We start from the raw sequence: 20,168 nt of genomic DNA, 5'->3' as shown, positions 1-20,168 counted from the left end.
CCTTTTTGTCAGTCCATCTGCAAACCTCAGTTAACAGTAGGCAAGCCTTTTCCGACCCTGACTCCCTCCTGTTTTTTGCTCCCGTCTTTGAAAAAAGCTAACAAATTAATTGTTGTGTTTTTAGTGTATATTTAATTTATTTCTCTTGGAAAAAACATGTGCATTTTTTTATTGTATTAACATACATTTGATGTTTTTATTTTAACACATGTTTATATTTAAACTTAGAATACAATTAGAAAAAAAATACATGTCAAAAGGACTACCTGATTGGTTCCCTGCCTTTTTAAGCCCAGTCCTTTCACTCTCCTGTTGTCAGTCCATCAGTGAACCTTTGTTCCTACAAGGCAAACACTTTGACTCCCGTCGGCCCCGCTTTTTGCACCCGTTTTTCCACACGTCCGTTCCTGATCTCCCCGTTTGTCTCCGGCTTTGACCTTCTTTTTTGACCCCGACCACGTTTGCTCTCCCGTCCCGGCTTACGGACGATTTTGATCTTGACCAGGTTTTTTCCGTCCTGTCGGTTTACGGTTGTCAGTCCGTCAGCAAACCTCTGTTGTTACAAGGCGAGCACTTTGACTCTGACTCCCACCTGTCCCGTTTTTGCACCTGTTTTTCCACCAGTCCGTTCCTGATCTCCCAGTTTGTCTCCAGCTTCGACCTTCTTTTTTGACCCTGACCACGTTTGCTCTCCCGTCCCGGCTCACGACCCATTTTTGATCCCGACCACGTTTTTGCTCTCCTGGCCAGACTATCGACCTGTTTTTCCGTCCTGTCAGTTTCCGGTTGTCAGTCCGTCAGCGAACCTCTGTTGTCACAAGGCAAGCATTTTGAACCTGACTCCCGCCTGTCCCGTTTTTGCACCCGTTTTTCCACCAGTCCGTTCCTGATCTCCCCGTTTGTCTCCGGCTTCGACCTTCTTTTTCGACCCTGACCACGTTTGCTCTCCTGGCCCGGCTATCGATGCACTTCCTTATTCGGATCACGATCCGATTGAGTGGCCTGCTTCCCGCTGTGGTTAATGCTACGCATTTGGGTCCTGATTCCGTCCCGGTCGTGACAGTTTATTTTGATTTATAAATGGATATCTCAAATAATAGATTTTTAATTCATTTTATTTTAAAATAACCTATACACACTATAAAATAGGAATATTTTCCAGAAATAATCACAATAGTAATGACATAAAGAAAGCAGCCAGTAACTCAATCACTGACGTCAAAAATCCATTTTAAATTGAATGCCATCGACGGCCGTGGACGTCAATCGTCCTCGTTTCCATTCATAATGACTCGATTGAGTTAATAAATGCCAGAAAATCATTTGACCTCGGTTATTTCCACATTTTGAATTAGGGAAGACCAAAGAGATGCCGGATGAAGACAATCACACAAAATCAATGAGGACCTTATTGTGGGGTAACCAGGGACCTCGTCACCAGACACGATCAATGGATGCCAGATCGGCTTCAAAGCCAAATTGTCTGGAACCTGAACTTCAAACCCTGACGGATGATGGTTTTCGGGGATCCTTGGTGTCGCCTGAGGGAAGCGGCAGATGAAGAATGAGGAAGGGGAGAAGGGGGTGGTTGGGGGGGTCATATTTAGAGGGCAAAAGGGTCGTTAGGGGTCAGAAGATCCGGAATAACCCCCTGATCCCCCGAGAACTCAGTTGTTGATGAATATTAATCTCGCTCAAATCTAAGTCAATTAATAGTAAGTCTTGTTCCATTGCCTGTTTTTTTTTTTAACATATATTTTTTTAAAGTAGTTCTCTCTTTTTTCTTTTTTTATTCATATATTTTTATTACATATTTCTTGTGTTCATTTTATGCATCCTTTTTTTTTTTTTTATAATATACATTATTATTTCTAATTATCTTTCCTTGCTTTACTATAGAATTAAAAACTAATTGGTAATACATTCATATTTCAAGAATTTAAATTAAGCATGCATTATTATGTATGGATATATTATAAATGCAATATTAAAATATTTAAAGTCTAATGATAGATCTTAAATATGGAATCGAACGTCCGTGAAAATGTGAACCTTGCAGGCGAGTCCGGACTCGGGACCGGATCGATAAGCAGCCTGTCGATTTCTATCAATTATTTAGCCTTCTGTCTGCTAGCAAGATGTCAATTGAAACCTCTTTGTCCAATATTTGTTTCCAGTGACCTCCTGCATGCTCAAAAAATATAATATTTTACATATAGATAGATATATAGTTATATATAGAGAGCTAGATAGATATAGAGAGGTATAGAGATAATGGGAGAGATAGATGGATAGATAGATAAGGAGATAGAGAGATGGATGGATAGATAGAGAGAGATAGAGAGGTCAGGATAGATAGATAGATAAGGAGATAGAGAGATGGATGGATAGATAGAGAGAGATAGAGAGGTCAGGATAGATAGATAGATAGAGAAGAAAGAGAGATAGAGATAGAGAGATAGAAAGAGATAGAGAGGGATAGGGATAGAGAGCTAGATAGAGAGTTAGAGAGAGAGTTAGAGTTAGAGATATAGAGAGAGAGAGAGAGAGAGAGAGAGAGAGAGAGAGAGAGAGAGAGAGAGAGAGATAAATTCCCTTTTTTAATGTTCTTATTTGTTTGTTTTTTATTTTGTTAATTGTTCCAAAATGTGCATACATTTTTTTTTATTTTAATCTATTTCAATTCTTTGTTTCAATCTCTTATTATCCATGTTTTCTTTGTATCAAATGTATTATTTATTCGTTATTTATTGCAAAAGGTTAATAAAAGAAATAATATATACATGTGGGACTATGTCATCAAATAATTTTTAATTGTGTAAAAAAAAAATATCAGATGACTATTTTTTTTTTTTTCATTAAATACAATTCATTGTCATGATTACTGATGTGACTCAGCGGTGCCCGCCCATTTGGCACCAACTGCCGCGGGTTCTGATTGGTTTCCGATCAGTATATGTACCCAGTCCTGTATGTCCCCTTTTGTAAGTCCGTCTGCGAATCTCTGTGTATACTAGGCAAGCCTTTTTCGACCCTGACTCACGCCTGTCACGTTTTTTGCTCCTCTTTGTCTCCCGCTACGACCTGTTTTGATCCAGACCACGTCTGTTCGCCCGTCCTGGCTTACGACTCGTTTCCGACCCCGACCACGCTTTGCTTTTTGGTTACCGACCAGTTTATCCGTCCATGACACCGCCAGTGCTCGGTACGAAATATCCACTTCCGTGTTCGGATCACAATCCGAGTGCGAGAGCGAGGGTTCTGATTGGCTCCCTGTCAGTATTTGAGTCCTGTCAATATCCTGTGGTCAGTCCCTTTTTTTGCTCCTGTTTGTCTCCTGCTACGACCTGTTTTGATCATGACCACGTCTGCTCTCCTGTCCCGACTCACGACCGTTTTTTTGATCCCGACCATGTCTGCTCTGCCGTCCCGGCTTACGACTCGTTTCCGACCACGTCTTGCTCTCCCAGTCCCGGCTACCGACCAGTTTTCCACCCATGACACCGCCTTCGCTCGCTACGGAAGATCCACTTCCGTGTTTGGATCAAAAACCGAGTATGATAGCGAACACCGTATCATGGGCGGACCCCTTCCTCGTTCCTTCAATAAAACTTTACGCGAGTGGGTCCTGTTTCCGTTCTAGTCCTGACATTAATAAAATATTCCTACTTAATTAAAGTAAAGTGCAGAAGGGCACAAAATCCTAAATAATAAATAAACTTATGTATAGAATATGTATAAATTCCATTTCTAGGAAAAGGTAGAAAATAATACTGCAAAAATAATAAATAATTGTGAAAAATTATCAGAAAAGGCAGAATATTTTTTCTTTTCCTTTTTTTATTTTTTAAATAAATATTTGCCCAGCGTTTATGTTACTAGTAAAATCTAGACAATTTGTAATAATATAAATAGTATAATACTTTAAATGAGGACAGTAATTAAATCAGTCAGACGAGTTCTTTTTTAATTACAAAAAAAAAATAAAAAAAAATAACATTATCTGCCGATGAGTACTTTTCATTCCCCTAAAAAAATCGGAAAAATAAGTTTCGACTTGGTTTTCCCGATGCGACGATCGTACAGGTGTTCCTATTATCGTGTCTATTGCTAGCACATTTAAATCCGAACAAGACCCGATTAAACGATCTGAATCGGAGCGCTAACGGCGGCACGCATCATTAACACTCGCTAATGATGATGATTGTTGCCGGCTCCTTCACAAGCGTTTATTCCTACTGGAGGACTTCCACGTGGGGATTTCACAAAACCGCTATAATATTTTCGTACTGCTAGCGGTTTGCTAACGGCGCATTTCTGAAAAAGTCTTAATTAGCCCGGATGCGCGGCGCTGAAGAGTTTCAACCTGGTTCACCACCTGCTCCCGCTCATCCCGAAGTGGGCGGGGTCTGGTGGCTCCGCCTCTTCCTCCTTGCTGCTCCGTTTCCTCGCTAATGACTTTGCCGAATGCGACCGGGCTTGCAGCACATTAAGTGGTACGGGAGGAAGAAAAAAAATAATAATCATAAAAGTCAACCAATCGTGTTTGAGGAGAAGCATCTGTTTGGTTTGCATATTCAGCCAAATGGCTAGAGAACTCCTCAGTCTTCATGAAAATGACGGTGAAGAGTGAACTACAAAGAAACAAAAAAAAAAACGCAGGGATACAGGCAACCCACCTATCTTCACTTTAGGTGTGGAGTATAAATGTTTTAAGCCCCTCATTACAGCATTTTTCCAACAATATCGTCATTGACAAATTATTTCTGGTCTTGATGCTAAAAGGAGAAGCGAAAAGCATGATAACCATTGAAACAAAGCTTGAAATAATACAGAACTACAGAAAAAACCCACATAACTGTTACCAGTGTCTGAAACTCATGCGAAAAAGTTAGCGGACGCCAACTGCCTGCCCAGTGAAGGATTTTATACATTTGACTATAAATGATTTATAGGATCTATCTATCTAGACATCTAGACATCTATCTATATATCTAGACATATATCTATCTAACTAGACATCTGGACATATATCTATCTATCTATATATCTAGACATTTATCTATCCATCTATCTTGACATCTAGACATCTATCTATCCATCTATCTATCCATCTATCTAGACATCTATCTAAAAATCTATCTAGACATCTATCTAGACATCTATCTATCTAGACATCTATCTATCTAGACATCTAGACATCTATCTATCTAGACATCTAGACATCTATCCATCTAGACATGTATCTAGACATCTAGACATTAATACATCAGCTATACATCTAGACATCTATCTACCATCTATCTAGACATCTATACATCTATCTAGACATCTATCTATCTAGACATCTATATATCTATCTAGACATCTATATCTAGACATTTAGATATATATCTATCTATCTAGACATATATCAAGACATCTAGACATCTATCAAGACATCTATCTATCTATCTATCTAGACATCTATCTATCTAGATAGTTATCTAGACATCTATATATCTAGACATCTATCTATCTATCCATCTAGACATATATCTAGACATCTAGACATTAATACATCTATCTATATATCTAGACATCTATCTACCATCTATCTAGACATCTATAAATCTATCTAGACATTTATCTAAACATCTATATATCTATCTAGACATCTATATATCTAGACATTTATCTATCTATCCATCTAGACATGTATCTAGACATCTAGACATTAATACATCTATTTATATATCTAGACATCTATCTACCTTCTATCTAGACATCTATAAATCTATCTAGACATCTATCTAAACATCTATATATCTATCTAGACATCTATATATCTAGACATCTATCTATCTATCCATCTAGACATATATCTAGACATCTAGACATTAATACATCTATCTATATATCTAGACATCTATCTACCATCTATCTAGACATCTATAAATCTATCTAGACATCTATCTAAACATCTATATATCTATCTAGACATTTAGATATCTATCTATCTATCTATCTATCTATCTATCTATCTAGACATCTATCAAGACATCTAGACATCTATTAAGACATCTAGACATCCATCTATCTATCTAGACAGCTATCTATCTATCGATCTAGACTTCTATCTATCTAGACATCTATCTAGACATCTATCTAGACATATATCTAGCCATCTATCTATATCTATCTGTCTATCTAGACATCTATCTACCTATCTATATATCCATCTATTTCCGATAAAATATAAATCGGGCGTTGCTATAGTATACTTGTCATAAGATCGGGTTACTTGAAAAAGCAAGTCATTCCATCCCTTTCAATTAAAATAAGGTCATCAGTATATTTTCCAGGCCACCAAGGGAACACAACTTTAGCTTATGCTAATGAATGAGTTTGTTTTCCTCCATTCTTGCAAAAAAATATATGAATATATCTGTCGCCCCCGCCAACGAACGCGCCCCCTTTTTTGTCTTTTTTCCGAAGGAACTGGGTCAACGAGCAGCGTCATAAATCATCGCGAAGCCGGTGTCAGGAAAGAATAAATTGCTAGCGCTGCAAAAATATCTACTGTACGGGTCTGTGTGCGCTAGTACGCCAGCGCTAGCTAGCGTGACGCCGCTCACCTGGGGCGAGCGACTCCCCTGGAAAATGTTAATTGTTGTCCTCAGGTATCAAAAATGGCCGACGTTTGCGCATTTTTAATTGTTTGGATGGAACTAGCGCTCTGGTGCGTTCGAGGAAAAATGAGATGGGAATCGGCAACCTTTCCGATTTCCTGCGGGGGAGAAAGTTAAAGATTAATGTTAGCTTAGAGCCCATTGCAAAGTTGTTTATTAGCCCCTCCCTCCAAAATAAGCCCCACCCCCTCATGTTATGTCGTCCAAAATGAAAACATCAGATAATATAGTTTTCAGATATACAGAAACTGCCGCCGGTTCTGATTGGCTTCCTGTCAGTATTTGAACTGACTCCTGTCAATCCCCTGTTGTCAGTCTGTCTGCGAATCTCCGTGTATACAAGGCAAGCCTTTTTCGACCCTGACCCCCACCTCTCACGTTTTTGCTCCAGTTTGTCTCTGGCTATGACCTGTTTTGATCCCGATCACGTCTTCCCTCCCGTCACGACCCCTTTTTGTTCCCGACTTGGTCTACTCTCCCGTTCTGGCTTACGACTCGTTTCCGACAACGTCTTGATCTCCCAGTCCCGGCTACCGACCAGCTTACCACCCCTGACCAGCGCCCAGCAAACACCGGATCACGGCCGCAACCCTTTCTCTTTCATTCAATAAAACTTGTGGTCAACGTCACGCTAGTGGGTCCTGTTTCCGTTCTGGTCCTGACACTGCACGACAAGCATACCTGTCAAGCTGTACCTTTTAGCCATACAAACCATGTTTATTATGCATTTTAAGACGTGTACGACGAAGAATATCTGTACGGAAAAACGCACATTTGTCAATGATGGCTACCGTCCGGTATACACTGACGATCAAGAAACGGCAAATCAATCAAGTCAAACGAGTTCGCCGCGGTAGCCTCTATCTCGGTATCGTTTTTTTCGTTGCAAACAAAGCCAGCGGTTTGATGCTACTGTGCGCACGCGTCTGCTGCCTAGGGATTTCCCATCATGCATCATTCAGTGGTAGTTGTGTAGTGAAAGGAAGTCCGTCTCTTTTTAGAGAACCGGCTTTTTCGGCTTAACTCATTGAAGAGAGCCGGCTCTCAAACAGCTCACTTGCTTTGATGCATTACATTACGGATGATGATGTTGTATAAATAAGTTAAGAAAAAAAGGAAGTATAAAAGGAGAAAATGAAAAAAGACAGGTTTGTGGGGATCCCTTTAATCAGTATATTATCAACAAAAATTTTATGCAGAAAATTAATAATTTGAATTAGAAAATGTATTATTCAACTTCATTATATTTTCTCGGTGTACCGTCTTTCTTTGTAAATATGTGTAACCCATGTATAATATGTATTTGCAACTGTATATTTTTGTCATGTATGTATATGTATTTATTTTAGACACTTATTCTGATGTGTTTTGCACGGGTGAACGAAAAATGAGGGGCGGAACAAACGCGGGGTGCCGAGTTTAAGTGGGGGCCGCTAAAGGTGAGGGACAAACAAGGAGAGAAGAGGGGGTAAAAAGTTGGTTAAAGAAAAAGGAGTTGCGTGAGTAAATGTGTTGCTCTGATATATTTTTCCCACCCTTACCTTTGGAAATATACACTTTTTTTCCTTGGGTTACTTTCAATGGGACCCGGACTCTGCAGGTCTGCATCAAACCTTAAGTATTTTCCGTTTATTTCGCCGGCTGTGATTTTTGGACCGTGGACTTTAATAAAGGACATCAATCGCGGGACTTGAAGTCGGGTTCAAGTTAATTTTGTGTTTGTGTTACATGTTTAAATGTGGGCGCATGCGGCTTATATACAGGTGCGGCTTGTGTATGTACAAAATCGGTTTTCCTCTTAAAATGTGGTGGGTACGGCTTATAATCAGGTGCGCTCTATAGCCCGGAATTGACTGTATCTATCTATCTTCCCTAGCAAACCATGTCTGCCATAAATTAGCTTCAAACACAAAAAAAACAGCATTTCATGCCTGCTTGCATTTTTCTACTGTAAGTGTTCGGGCGCATCCCTCATTTCTTTTGATCCAATCGACAACAGATTTGTCGTACGTCCAAATCCCCAGTCGGCCATTTTGTCAGCTGGTTTTCAGGGCTTCCTTAGTTCTTCGGTTGAACCCGGATCTTCGGGGAGGGGAGTCGACTTAATCTCCCCGCCTTGGGCTTACCACAGTGATTAGCTTTATCGGGCCCCGACATCCCTCCAGTCATTGTAAAGCCCCGACTAATGGCAGAAGAAAAAGCAAAGCCGGTCTTCAATCCGTATCTCTGCTCCTCTGTGATCTACTAACTCACCTTGCAAACCCCGCCTAGACCCTTCCTTGCCCGATTGTTCACGAGTGGCTGAGCAGCAAACTCCCGTTCGGATAATTGAATTGCAACCTGCAAACTGATTGAGGAGTGACTTTGCCGGCTCCGCGTCGGACTTCATCGTCAGGTGTCCTTTTCAAGAAAATTTAAACTCAAATTGAGGGAAGGGAGGTACGGAGTTGCCAACCCTGTAGTATTGACGGTAGCTATACTAGGGGAGTAAGGTGTGGCCATTTTTTGTTCTTGTTCTTTGTTTTTACACGGCAAGCCCTTGTTTCGCCAGTCCCGTTTTTTGCTCCTGTTTGCCTCCGGCTACGATCTGTTTTGATCTCGACCACGTCTGTTCTCACGTCTCGTATTACGACCTGTTTTGATATCGACCACGTCTGTTATCTCGTCCTGAAGAATGAACCGTTTTTGATCTTGATAACGTCTGTTCTCCCGTCCCGAATGACGTCCTGTTTTGATATCGACCACGTCTGTTCTCCCGACCCGAATAACGATCCATTTTTGATCTCGACCACGTCTACTCTGCTCACCTGGCTGTCGACTATTTTTGCTCCCATCTGTTTCCCGACTTCTACCGTTTTTTTTTTTTGTCCTGACCACGTCTACTCTCCTCTCCTGGATTTCGACTTGTTTCCGATCCCGACCACGTTTATGCTCTTCTAGAGTCTATTTCACTTGTTCAATTTTCATGTTTTGTTCAGTTACAGCTCGTATGTGTGCTGTCAATGCCCTCTTGTTGCTCTGTCCACATGTGGGGGTGTTTCTCATGATTTCATGTTTTTTTTTTTCCTGTTAGAACCACCTTGTGTTTGAAAATAGTGTGCTGTCCTACTTACATGTTTTGTTCATTTTTATCTATTTCTGTCATGATAACTGATGTGATGCACCTGTGCCCGCTCCTTTGGCACCAACTCCCTTGGACTTTGATTGGCTCCCTGTCCCTATCTAAACCCACTCCTTTCTGTCACCTGTTGTCAGTCCGTCTGCAAAGCTAAGTTTACTCTAGGCAAGCTTTTTTTGACCCTGACTCCCCCCTTGTTTTGTTCCCGTCCGTTTCCCGGCTTTACCCGATTTTTGATCCCAACCACGTCTAATCTCCTCTCCTGGCTGTCGACCTGTTTCCGTTCCCGACCACGTGTCTGCTCTTCTATCCCGGCTACTGACCTGTTTTTCCATTCCCGACACCGCCATCGCTCGCCACGGAAGTCCCACTTCCACGTTCAGAGGGACCTGCTCCCCGCGACCACTGGATAGTGTGTGCAATCCTTTCCCTTCTTCCCAATAAAACTGTGAGAAATGTTACGCGAGTGGGTCCTGTTTCCGTTCTGGTCCACACAAAGGGTCATAAGTGCCTAGAATCTTTTCATCAAGTTATCTCGGCTGACTAACTATTTTCACATTGCTAGCAGAGACTCAGTTTCTATGTTTTTCCTTTAGTTTTTTGTTTTATATCTAGCTGATATCTGTCATCTTGTATGAGGCTGTTATCACTCTGACCTATACAAAATCATGGAATTTGTGACCAAATATCGCAGAGCAACATATTTTGATTTGTAAGTTTCCACGGACGGACTAAGATCATTTCTTCCTCATGCCATGATGCTCTTTAAGCCCACATTAAACCTTACCCCTACATTTGCTTATTACCCTATTTTTATGACAGTGTGTATTTTCCGTAGCACTATTTAAATACTCAACACCTTATATTGGGTATTTTTGTATTCTATATCTTTTATTGTATTATTTTTATTTTTCAACACGAAGATACTGCTGGAAGTGTGAATTTCCCTACGGGGATGAATTAAAATTATCTATCCATCTATCTAGACATATATCTTCTTGACATCTAGACATCTATCTAAACATCTATCTATCTATCTATCTATTTATCTCAATATCTATTTATCTATCTAGACATTTATCTATCTATCTAGACATCTAGACATATATCTAGACATCTATCTATCTATCTATCTATCTATCTATCCATCTATCCATCTATCCAGACGTCTAGACATCTATCTAGACATATATCTAGACATCTATCCATCTAAACATCCATCCATCCATCCATCTAGCTAGACATCCAGCCATCTATCTATCTATCTATCTATCCATCATATTAGCATTTTATGTTTTTCCGTGTTCTTTTGTCGGGCCGGATAAGAAAGCATGAAGGGCTGCCCGTGGCTCGCGAGCCGCAGGTTTGAAATTATATTAAAAAGAGGCGGAGCCTAAAAACATCCACAGACTCCATCTATTTTTGATGAATTTTCATTTCCAGCCTCTTACAGCGATCAATAGATCAAGCTGCTGTCGCGCAGTGTCGCACCTGGGGGTGGGAGGAACAAGGGAGAGGGGGGACTCATCTTATAAGGGGCCCCTGGGAAAGCACTGGGACTAGATCAAAAAGTGGACAATATACCTTCTCCCCCCCCCCAACGCATAAGCCAATTTCCTCCGGATCACAAGGCGGCAATAACTGGAAATACACTTAAAGGGAAGTAGAAAACGTACTAGGGGAGAGAGACCCCCTCTTAAAGGTGCACAATGACCCGGTGTGTGGTGAGAAACGCTTACGGGCAACAAGTGCGGTGAATTAAAGCGCAGCCGCCCCTTTAAAAAAGCCATTGCGGGGGAATTATGTTTTCCAGTCCACCTGAAGCGCTTCTTCGAAAACTCATTTGATCCCGGGATTGTATTTTTTTAACCACCACTACAACGCAAGGAAGGTGGGAAGAAAAATACATAAATAAAAAAAACTACATTACAACTTTGACCCAAACTGGTGGATTTATGTCCAGGTCGCAATACCTGATAACAACATTTATTTTTTAAAAACATTGGTGAAAAATGGCTGCCATAAACCAAAATAGCCATAGCATGCAGCAAAGTGTATAATGTTAGTGGCTAGAGAAGGAAACAGTGGCTGATGCCTGGAAAGAAAAATAAATAAATTAAAAAAAACGACATTACAACTTTGACCCAAACTGGTGGATTTATGTCCAGGTCGGAATACCTGATAACAACATTTATTTTTTAAAAAACATTGGTGAAAGATGGCTGCCATAAACCAAAATAGCCATAGCATGCAGCAAAGTGAATAGCATTAGTGGCTAGAGAAGGAAACAGTGGCTGATGCCTGAATCACAGAAATAAGCAATGTTCAGCTGTGTAAAGTGACCTAAACTGACAAATGAAGCAGGATAGCAGCCGGTGGCAATCCGAAGTCTGCTGAAAACCAACTAATGTAAGCGGCTAGAGAAGGAAAGGGTATGTTCATGGAAGCTAGTGTTGTTTGATGTAAAAGGTAAATGGCAAAGAAAGACAAAACGGACGAAAGAAGCAGGACCAGCTACCAATAAGGATAGCAGCCGGTGGCAATCCAAAGCCTGCCGAGAACCAACTAATGTGAGTGGCTAGAGAAGGAAACAGTATGGTCATGGAAGCTAGTGTTGTTTGATGTAGAAGGTAAGTGAGAGAGAAAGACAAAACAGGACCAGCCAAAAATAACAATAGTGACTAGTGGTGAGCAGGTGTATGCAGTCAACTGGCAAACATGAGTGGCTAGGAAGGGAAACATTAGATATACTTTAGTACTGATAGACGAGGCAAACTTCATTTGCTTGGAGCCACAGCCTGCAGCCAACCAACTACCATGAGTGGCTAAAGAAGGAAACAGTGGGAAACATACTAAATACCAGGTTCATAGGACTTGGTGAAGTTTGTCTATAAGGCCAGCTTTGCAAGGACCGATCTCGGTTTATTTACACAGAGCAACCTGACGATAACAAAAGTGGCGTGCAGACAAGTAGCTAACATGAGTGGCTAGAGACAAAAACAGTGGATGATGCCTGAATCTCTGAAATCAGCAACGTTCAGCAGTTTAAAGAGACCTAAACTGACAAATGAAGCAGGATAAGCTACCAATAAGGATAACAACCAGTGGCAATCCGCAGCCTGCCGAGAACCAACTAATGTGAGTGGCTAGAGAAGGAAACAGTATGGTCACAAAAGCTAGTGTTGTGTGATGTAGAAGGTAAGTGACAGTGAAAGGACCAGCGAACAGTAACAATAGTGGCTAGCGGCGAGCAGCTGTATGCAGTCAAATGGCAAACATGAGTGACTAGGAAGCGACTAACAAAAACATAGCAGTTACCTGCGACCCAGCTACCATGAGTGGCTAAAGAAGGAAACAGACGGAAACATACTAGATGCCGGGTTCACAGGACTTGGTCAATTTTACTTATATGGCCAGCTTTGGAAGGAACAATCTAAGTTTATTTACACAGAGCAACCTGACAATACCAAAAGTGGCGTGGAGACAAGTAGCTAACATGAGTGGCTAGAGACAGAAACAGTGGATGATGCTTGAATCACAGAAATCAGCAACGTTCAGCAGTGTAAAGTGACCTAAACTGACGAACTAAGCAGGATAAGCTACCAATAAGGATAGCAACCAGTGGCAATCCGCAGCCTGCCGAGAACCAACTAATGTGAGTGGCTAGAGAAGGAAACTGCATTATCATAGAAGCTAATTATTGTTTGATGTAGAAGGTACGTGACAGAGAAAGACAAAACAGGACCAGCCAAAATTAACAATAGTGACTAGTGGTGAGCAGGTGTATGCAGTCAACTGGCAAACATGAGTGGCTAGGAACGGAAACAGTAGATATACTTTAATACTGGGGCAAACTTCATTGACATGGAGCGACTAACAATACCATAGCAGCTACCTGCGAACCACAGCCTGCAGCCAACCAGCGAGCATGGGTGGCTAAAGAAGGAAACAGTGAGAAACATACTAGCTGCCAAGTTCACAAGGCTTTGGAAGGACCAATCTCGGTTTATTTACACAGAGCAACCTGACAATAGTAAAAGTGGCGTGCAGACAACTCTCTAACATGAGTGGCTAGAGACAGAAACAGTGGGGAAAAAACGCTGGATGCCTGAATCATGGGAATTTGGCTAAAATGTGTGCTGGTGTGTACTAAAAGCAACACAGGGACAAGCTAGCTTAGTAAAATCTTCTTCCGGGCTACCTTAGTAACAAGATGGCTGCCCAAACATATCATCTTCTTTACAGTACCTACTAGTCTTAAAGTATGAGCTCTGTTTTTTTCCATAATTTTCTTCTTGTAAGGTGGGCTTCGGGTACTTCTCCAAAAGTGTGTATTTCTAAACCAGATAGTATCACGTTTCTGTTTCAAATATTTGTATCGCCCAAAGGGGCGTTTCTTTCTTTCTTTCGATCTTCTGCCTAAATAAATGCAGTTGGGTGGGGGAAGGGCCCCCCAGAGTTAAGAGCGCGGCCAAGGAGACAGACATAAGTTCCTCCTCTTCTGGCCCCTCCTTCTTCAACTGCAGTTGTAAAAAGTCATTATTTGAATCAATGGCGTTTTTTTTTTTTTAAAAAGAGGTATTAATATACCACTAGGGTTTGCTATATCACACGCAATTTATTCTTTGGACAGGTTTATAGACCAACCTTTTCAGTTTATACCAATATATAGTTTTGAGGCAATAAGGTCTGCTCCGGGCACCAAAACATTTTGGAGCAGACTTTATTGCCTCGAAATGGGAGAAGCCGTTTATTTCGTTCGTCAGAGTCCAAAACAGAGTTCTCATTCGTCTAAGAGACAATCAGCTTTTTTATACCCTTTTTGAGCAGACACATTCTTAGTTCGTCCCTTCTAGATGACGCGCGCGTTTAACTCAAAATGCCCGCTACCAGGAATTGACAATGTTTTTCTCCAGAATGTTTTCGTCCTCTTTCGATTCTCCAAAGTTACACAATTTCCAAGAAACTCGTTGGGGTCGGCCTGGCACTTGATTAATAATAACCCTCGCTGACTGGCACATCCAAATCCCTGACTTGAGCGCTTGTTCCACACCAAGCAGAATGTTATTACTTGGCAAGTGTTATTAATAATAACACTCGCTGACATTTAAACTCGGGAGAAACAAGCCTGGGATTTCCTGGAAGCTCCGACTCTATTAAACCACAACGATAGCACGCCAAATCGAGTGGTCATGCAGTAAAATGAGCGAGAAGTGAGACTCACATGCAACTTCCAAGGAGGCGTTCCGGCTGACGGCCTCGCCCAGGTAGTTCCGCGCCACGCAGATGTAAGCGCCCTCGTCGGGTTTACTCCTGCGGCCGTGCACGATGCGCAGGAAGAAAAGCGAACCGCTGGGTAGCAGCATTCGGTGCGACCGCGGGTCGTCCTTGGCGGTTTCCACACGTTCGCCGTCTTTGTACCATTCCACGGTCGGGGTGGGTCGACCCTCCGCTTTGCAGTTGAGAGTGGCCGGCTCGCCCTTGGACACGATCAGGTCCGAAGGGTGCTCCGCGATCCGGGGCGGCGAGTCCTCCTGCCGCAGGCGGGATCCTGGGAGGCACAAAATGAGAGTTTGCGTAAGTCGAAAAATCACGAATAATATCACAATTGCGTGTAGTGTAGAGTTTAGGGTGTAGGTTCGGGTTAGGGCTAAGAGGTAGGTTCAGGCTAGAATTGGGATAGGGTTGAGAAAGGGTTTGGGCTTAGGGAAAGGTTTAGGGCGGGTAAGGGTCTGAAGTTTAGGGTTTACGTGTAGAGTTTCGAGTGTTGGTTAGGGTTAGGGCGAAGAGGTAGGGTTCAGGGTAGAATTGGGATAGGATTGAGAGTGGGTTTGGGCTTAGGGAAATGTTTAAGGCGGGTAAGGGTCTGAAGTTTAGGGTTTACATGTAGAGTTTAGAGTGTTGGTCAGGGTTAGGGCTAAGAGGTAGGGTTCAGGGTATAATTGGGATATGATTGAGAGAGGGTTTGGGCTTAGGGAAATGTTTAGGGCAGGTAAGGGTCTGAAGTTTATGGTTTACGAGTAGAGTTTAGGGTGTAGGTTAGGGTTAGGGCTAAGAGGTAGGTTCAGGCTAGAATTGGGATAGGGTTGAGAAAGGCTTTGGGCTTAGGGAAAGGTTTAGGGCGGGTAAGGGTCTGAAGTTTAGGGTTTACGTGTAGAGTTTCGAGTGTTGGTTAGGGTTAGGGCGAAGAGGTAGGGTTCAGGGTAGAATTGGGATAGGATTGAGAGTGGGTTTGGGCTTAGGGAAATGTTTAAGGCGGGTAAGGGTCTGAAGTTTAGGGTTTACATGTAGAGTTTAGAGTGTTGGTCAGGGTTAGGGCTAAGAGGTAGGGTTCAGGGTATAATTGGGATATGATTGAGAGAGGGTTTGGGCTTAGGGAAATGTTTAGGGCAGGTAAGGGTCTGAAGTTTATGGTTTACGAGTAGAGTTTAGAGTGTTGGTTAGGGTTAGGGCTAAGAGGTAGGGTTCAGGGTAGAATTGGGATAGGATTGAGAGAGGGTTTGGGCTTAGGGAAAGGTTTAGTGCGGGTAAGGGTCTGAAGTTTAGGGTTTACGTGTAGAGTTTCGAGTGTTGGTTAGGGTTAGGGTGTAGAGGTAGGGTTCAGGGTAGAATTGGGATAGGATTGAGAGTGTGTTTGGGCTTAGGGAAATGTTTAAGGCGGGTAAGGGTCTGAAGTTTAGGGTTTACATGTAGAGTTTAGAGTGTTGGTCAGGGTTAGGGCTAAGAGGTAGGGTTCAGGGTATAATTGGGATATGATTGAGAGAGGGTTTGGGCTTAGGGAAATGTTTAGGGCAGGTAAGGGTCTGAAGTTTATGGTTTACGAGTAGAGTTTAGGGTGTAGGTTAGGGTTAGGGCTAAGAGGTAGGTTCAGGCTAGAATTGGGATAGGGTTGAGAAAGGCTTTGGGCTTAGGGAAAGGTTTAGGGCGGGTAAGGGTCTGAAGTTTAGGGTTTACGTGTAGAGTTTCGAGTGTTGGTTAGGGTTAGGGCGAAGAGGTAGGGTTCAGGGTAGAATTGGGATAGGATTGAGAGTGGGTTTGGGCTTAGGGAAATGTTTAAGGCGGGTAAGGGTCTGAAGTTTAGGGTTTACATGTAGAGTTTAGAGTGTTGGTCAGGGTTAGGGCTAAGAGGTAGGGTTCAGGGTATAATTGGGATATGATTGAGAGAGGGTTTGGGCTTAGGGAAATGTTTAGGGCAGGTAAGGGTCTGAAGTTTATGGTTTACGAGTAGAGTTTAGAGTGTTGGTTAGGGTTAGGGCTAAGAGGTAGGGTTCAGGGTAGAATTGGGATAGGATTGAGAGAGGGTTTGGGCTTAGGGAAAGGTTTAGTGCGGGTAAGGGTCTGAAGTTTAGGGTTTACGTGTAGAGTTTCGAGTGTTGGTTAGGGTTAGGGTGTAGAGGTAGGGTTCAGGGTAGAATTGGGATAGGATTGAGAGTGGGTTTGGGCTTAGGGAAATGTTTAAGGCGGGTAAGGGTCTGAAGTTTAGGGTTTACATGTAGAGTTTAGAGTGTTGGTCAGGGTTAGGGCTAAGAGGTAGGGTTCAGGGTAGAATTGGGATATGATTGAGAGAGGGTTTGGGCTTAGGGAAATGTTTAGGGCAGGTAAGGGTCTGAAGTTTATGGTTTACGTGTAGAGTTTAGAGTGTTGGTCAGGGTTAGGGCTAAGAGGTAGGGTTCAGGGTAGAATTGGGATAGGATTGAGAGTGGGTTTGGGCTTAGGGAAATGTTTAAGGCGGGTAAGGGTCTGAAGTTTAGGGTTTACGTGTAGAGTTTCGAGTGTTGGTTAGGGTTAGGGCGTAGAGGTAGGGTTCAGGGTAGAATTGGGATAGGATTGAGAGTGGGTTTGGGCTTAGGGAAATGTTTAAGGCGGGTAAGGGTCTGAAGTTTAGGGTTTACATGTAGAGTTTAGAGTGTTGGTCAGGGTTAGGGCTAAGAGGTAGGGTTCAGGGTAGAATTGGGATATGATTGAGAGAGGGTTTGGGCTTAGGGAAATGTTTAGGGCAGGTAAGGGTCTGAAGTTTATGGTTTACGTGTAGAGTTTAGAGTGTTGGTCAGGGTTAGGGCTAAGAGGTAGGGTTCAGGGTAGAATTGGGATATGATTGAGAGAGGGTTTGGGCTTAGGGAAATGTTTAGGGCAGGTAAGGGTCTGAAGTTTATGGTTTACGAGTAGAATTTAGAGTGTTGGTTAGGGTTAGGGCTAAGAGGTAGGGTTCAGGGTAGAATTGGGATAGGATTGAGAGAGGGTTTGGGCTTAGGGAAATGTTTAGGGCAGGTGAGGGTCTGAAGTTTAGGGTTTACGTGCAGAGTTTAGAGTGTTGGTTAGGGTTAGGGCTAAGAGGTAGGGTTTAGGGTAGAATTGGGACAGGGTTGAGAAAGGGTTTGGGTTTAGGGAAGGGCAGGTAAGGGTCTGAAGTTTAGGGTTTACGTGTAGAGTTTAGAGTGTAGGTTAGGGTTAGGGCTAAGAGGTAGGGTTTAGGGTAGAATTAGATAGATAGATAGATAGATAGATAGATAGATAGATAGATAGATAGACACTTTATTCATCCCCGAAGGGAAATTTACATTTCCAGCAGCATCCCTGAGCTGAGAACAGTACAATAATAAAGCCAAAAGAATACAGTGTGACGTGCAAATGCCCACTGTAGCGTGTTATATTGAGTAACTAAATAGTGCTTCACAGAATACATATTCCAGTAAGATTCGGTAATATCCAATGTAGGTGTGGTTTAATGTGGGCCTTTACTCTGCCGGGTGGAGTTAAAGAGCCTCATGGCACGAGGAAGAAAAGATCTCTTCAGTCTGTCTGTAGTACAAGACAGTGACAGCAGTCTGTCGCTGAAACTGCTCTTCTGTCTGGAGATAATGCTGTGTAGTGGATGCGATGGATTGTCCACGATTGACCTCAGCTTTTCCAGTGCTCGTCTCTCAGCTACTGTTGTTAGGCTGTCCGGCTCTTTGCCCACAACAGAGCTCGCTTTCCTAGCCAGTTTATTGAGACGAGAGGCATCCTTCTTCTTGACGCTGCCTCCCCAACACGCTGTCGCATAGAAGAGGGCGCTTGCCACTACTGTCTCGTAGAATATTTTCAGGAGCTTTTTGCAGATGTTGAAGGAGGCCAGCCTTCTGAGGAAGTAAAGGATATGGTCTAGATATGGTTGAGAAAGGGTTTGGGTTAAGGGAAGGGCAGGTAAGGGGCTGAAGTTGAGGTTTTACGTGTAAAGTTTAGACTGTAGGTTAGGGTTAGTGCTAAGAGGTAGGGTTTAGGGTAGAATTAGGGTATGGTTGAGAAAGGGTTTGGGTTTAGGGAAGAGTTTAGTGCTGGGAAGGGTCTGAAGTTGAGGGTTTACGGTGGGATTAGAATGTAGGGTAGAGTTATTGTTGGTCAGAGTTTAGGGTAGGGTTAGGTTAGGGTTGGTCAAGTCATGTTTATTTGTTTGGCCCTTAATCACAAGGAGTCTCAAAGGGCTGCACAGACCAAAGATTATTGCAGACTGTTATGACACCATCCCCTGATCTAAAACCTACATGAGGGCAAGGTAAAACACAAAAGTGGGTGTGGCTTATATACAGGTGTGGCTCATGGTTCCTAAAATAAGATACTTGTTTTTATTAATTCCAAACTTTGCATTGGCCATCCTCTTTCTTCCACTCAGTCGCTTTACTTCCACATCCTCTCACATTTAGTGACCTTATAACTAGGGTTTGCGAGACCTTTCGGTTTCCCGTCCGACTTCCTTTGCCTTGCTGTCTCTTAGGGAGTAGAGATGGAGAGGAGAAGAATGGTCCAAAATATTTTGTGTGTGTTTTTTTTTGCTATTTTGTTTTCCTTTTTTAAAATCATTTTGTTATTGTGTTTGTCTTGCTGTCGGTCACTCCTCTTGAGGGATATGACCAAGGTAGAGATAGATAGATAGATAGATAGATAGATAGATAGATAGATAGATAGATAGATAGATAGATAGATAGATAGATAGATAGATAGATAGATAGATAGATAGATAGATAGATAGATAGATAGATAGATAGATAGATAGATAGATAGATAGATAGATAGATAGATAGATAGATAGAATAGCATTGGTAGTTCTCACATGTGGTTCGTTGTGCATTCACAAAAGATACATTACTCGTGTACACACTCCAGGTTTTTCTTTTGCTTGAGCAAATATCTGCAACCCAAACTCTTTAACCCACTCAGCAAGTATTTGCCCTGGGTTAGACGAAGCATTAAAAAAAAACAAAAACGTTGCAGATCCTTTAATCAGCGCTCGAACCTCAACAAAAAGCAACCATCTGCTCTTCTTCGCGTTACCGGCTTGTGGATAATTGGACCCAAGGGTGAGTGACGAGTCAGCGCTAGCTAGCTAGCGGAATCAAAATGCT

At 42.3% G+C, this 20,168-nt stretch overlaps 1 protein-coding gene across 1 annotated transcript in view; it reads right to left on the bottom strand.

Moving 5' to 3' along the window:
* robo2 (roundabout, axon guidance receptor, homolog 2 (Drosophila)) overlaps positions 1-20,168 on the bottom strand; it is a 553,890-nt gene that overhangs the window by 281,122 nt on the left and 252,600 nt on the right. Inside the window, exon 3 of the mRNA XM_088345887.1 lies at positions 15,014-15,340. Coding sequence (XP_088202013.1) covers positions 15,014-15,340 — 327 coding nt within the window. The remainder of the gene's footprint in view (positions 1-15,013; positions 15,341-20,168) is intronic.

Source organism: Urocampus carinirostris, chromosome 10 (genome assembly GCF_059441175.1).
Source record: "Urocampus carinirostris isolate Australia breed hairy pipefish chromosome 10, RoL_Ucar_1.0, whole genome shotgun sequence".
Classification (NCBI taxonomy): domain Eukaryota; kingdom Metazoa; phylum Chordata; class Actinopteri; order Syngnathiformes; family Syngnathidae; genus Urocampus; species Urocampus carinirostris.
This window is presented reverse-complemented; position numbering and strand designations above follow the sequence as displayed.